At 38.0% G+C, this 3,545-nt stretch overlaps 1 protein-coding gene across 1 annotated transcript in view; it reads left to right on the top strand.

The window, feature by feature from the left end:
• The window catches only part of LOC113467994 (triple functional domain protein-like), a 27,809-nt gene that overhangs the window by 5,727 nt on the left and 18,537 nt on the right, over positions 1-3,545 (top strand). Inside the window, exons 3-5 of the mRNA XM_026824583.1 lie at positions 366-558; positions 1,857-2,040; positions 2,709-2,838. Coding sequence (XP_026680384.1) covers positions 366-558; positions 1,857-2,040; positions 2,709-2,838 — 507 coding nt within the window. The remainder of the gene's footprint in view (positions 1-365; positions 559-1,856; positions 2,041-2,708; positions 2,839-3,545) is intronic.

The raw sequence follows: 3,545 nt of genomic DNA, 5'->3' as shown, positions 1-3,545 counted from the left end.
GGAACTGTAACTGCTAAGGTCTTATCGTCCCGAAATCGAAGAAGGAAGGAAGACAGGATAGGAGAAAGCCAGCCGTTCTAAAAAAAAAATCGATTCTAATGTTATTGATAACATCAAGGTACCTTGGTACGTTCGTTAGGTAGGGGGCGGGGAATCGAAAAATAAAGGGAACAAATTTAAAATGATCAACATAGAAGTTGGTTTTCATACATTTCAGATCAACAAATTATGGGTGGATAAAACTATATATATATATTCTAATGTTATTGACAACATCAAGGTACCTTGGTACGTTCGTTAGGTAGGGGGCGGGGAATCGAAAAATAAAGGAAATCAATCTAATTCCCATTTGTCTCTCCCCCCAGGGAGGAGGCTCGTGACATCGGGTTCACGGTGATCATAGACATGCGGGGCGGCACGTGGTCCGGCGTGAAGCCTATCCTCAAGGTCCTGCAGGAGCAAACTACGGCTCGTGTGAACACGGCCTTGATCATCAAACCCGATAACTTCTGGCAGAAACAGCGCACCTCACTCGCCAGCCACAAGTACAAGTTTGAGGTAAGTGTGAACGGAGCCTTGTACTTTTTTTTTGAACGGAAAGGAGTTGTGTTCGATTATGTGAAATTTAATTCAGTCAAACATGGCTGAACCAATGAGATTGTGAGATTTCGTGTGTTTACGTCCAAAGCGGAATCTCATTGGTTCAGCCATGTTTGACTGAATTAAATTTCACATACCTAATCGAATACAACTTTGTTTTCCCTCCTTTTGGTTATAAAAAATAAAGAGACTGTCCGTAAAATTAAAGAAAATAAACAGAAGATTTCCAGTTTCCAGCCTAGTTAGCTTTGTTGGTCGCGCGTCTGCCTTGTAAGCGCCGGGTTGCGGGTTCGATTCCCGCCCGGGACGGATTTTACCAGTATGTGAATCTATATGGAACCCTAGCTTATGATCATGGGCCCTGGATAGAACTGACATGAATTTATTATCATGAATTTTGTCATTTCATATGAATTTATCATGAATTATCTCTCTTTCAGACAAATCTGATAAGTATTGAGTCTCTAGCTAAGCAAGTAGACCCTACTCAGCTTACATCGGATCTGGATGGGACCCTAGCTTACGACCATGGGCCCTGGATAGAACTGACATGAATTTAATATCATGAATTTTATCATTTCATATGAATTTATCATGAATTGAAAAGGAGGGGGAATGGAGTTGTGTTCGATTATGTGAAATTTAATTCAGTCAAACATGGCTGAACCAATGAGATTGTGAGATTTCGTGCGTTTACGTCCAAAGCGGTATCTCATTGGTTCAGCCATGTTTGACTGAATTAAATTTCACATAATCGCATACAACTTTGTTTTCCCTCCTTTTGGTTATAAAAAATAGAGAGACTAAATAGAGAGTCCGTAAAATTAAGAAAATAAACAGAATGTTTCCAGTTTCCAGCCTAGTTAGCTTTGTTCTTTGTTGGTCGCGCGTCTGTCTTGTAAGCGCCAGGTTGCGGGTTCGATTCCCACCTGGGACGGATTTTACCAAGTATGTGACTCTATATGGAACCCTAGCTTATGATCATGGGCCCTGGATAGAACTGACATGAATTTATTATCATGAATTTTATCATTTCATATGAATTTATCATGAATTATCTCTCTTTCAGACAAATCTGATCAGTATAGCTATAGACTATAGAGTCTCTAGCTAAGCAAGTAGACCCTACTCAGCTTACATCGGATCTGGACGGGACCCTAACTTACGACCATGGGCCCTGGATAGAACTGACATGAATTTATTATCATGAATTTTATCATTTCATATGAATTTATCATGAATGATATCTCTTTCAGACGAATCTGATAAGTATTGAGTCTCTAGCTAAGCAAGTAGACCCTACTCAGCTTACATCGGATCTGGACGGGACCCTAACTTACGACCATGGGCCCTGGATAGAACTGAGGAGAGCTGTAGAAGATTTCCTATGGCAAGCTGGGGACGTACTGGATCAACTGGATGATCTCCAGGAAGATATTGGTATGTTAAAACTAGAACTGCGGTCGGCTAGGCAGAACAAAGAAGGTTGTGGGTTCGATGCCAGGTCAAAATCAGAGTAATGATTTTTTTATTTTTCTTTTTGAGGGAAAAAAGATTTTGAGAAATATTTGATGTAGAAGATTTCCTATGGCAAGCTGGGGACGTACTGGATCAACTGGATGATCTCCAGGAAGATATTGGTATGTTAAAACTAGAACTGTGGTCGGCCAGGCAGAACAAAGAAGGTTGTGGGTTCGATGCCAGGTCAAAATCAGAGTAATGATTTTTTTATTTTTCTTTTTAAGGAAAAAAAAAAGATTTTAAATATTTGATTGATTTTTGATGAGAAATATTAATTTTTAAAGATAATTAAAAAAAAAAAAAATAATAAAAAAATGGAAAAAAATCGTTTCAAAAATTCTACGATTTCGGGGCGTGTGTCCGTATTGGTCCAATGTCGAAAAGTTGTAAAACATACATATACCTTCTTCTTTCTCCTCTCGGAAAATCTCCATTATAATGTATGTGAATGTTTGAAAACTTCTATAGAATAATGAACGTGTCGCTAAATGCGTGACCTTTTTATCACTTTCTTTTTTCGACATGTGGGTAATTGGGAATGGAACCCTGAAATATCAAAGTTCACTAGTCTAATATCTTGTTTGCAGGGAGGAATGATCTTGGAGAGGACGCTGTAAGTGCAAAGCATGCTTTGGATGTTCACAATGATATGAAGAAGAAAATACTGAAAGCCCCCGTAGAAGAAATAGACCTAACAGGACAACGACTTCTACAAAGGTAAGGATATGAAGAAGACCATAGATTCACTTTGCTAATTCTAAGTGATCCAACCAGGAAATTTTTCACTATAATACACTTCTGAGCACCTCTTTGAAAAACTAAGTTATAATAATATTTTCCAAACGGAATACTTTGTCAAGTAGCATTATAACTAGAGGTGGAATTGAATATACTATGTCTTCACTTGACTTGGAATATTTTCAGTTGGTCTGAAAATGCCATCAGGAGATGTGCGAAACATGTCAACCATTGTATAATTTGTAATCTTTGTATAGTAACCCTATGTATCTATCTGAGCGCACGGCAGTGCACCAGGCCAAGTTCCAGTAAGCACGCCTGTGTATCTTTACATTATAAATATACAATCTCAAATAGTCCAAGTCAAGTGAAGACATAGTATATTCAATTCCACCTCTAGTTATAATGCTACTTGACAAAGTATCCCGTTTGGAAAATAGGTATATAGTCAGAACTGAATTCACATTACGAGTAGATACCTACCTACTTCAAGACACGTTCTTTTACATCTTTGCCTACTATTGCTCCTCCGGGAGCGGAAAAAATTTCCAGAAAATTTTCGCCCAGGCTAAGGTTTCTGAAATTTTGAATTTAGGCTCTAGGCTTTTAGGGATCTCATTTTTTTTTTTTTTTTTTTTTTTTGCAAAAATTGTTTTTTGAAATATTGAAAATTTCAGCCCACTGTT

This window comes from Diaphorina citri, unplaced genomic scaffold (assembly GCF_000475195.1).
Source record: "Diaphorina citri unplaced genomic scaffold, Diaci psyllid genome assembly version 1.1 scaffold618, whole genome shotgun sequence".
NCBI lineage: Eukaryota > Metazoa > Arthropoda > Insecta > Hemiptera > Psyllidae > Diaphorina > Diaphorina citri.
This window is presented reverse-complemented; position numbering and strand designations above follow the sequence as displayed.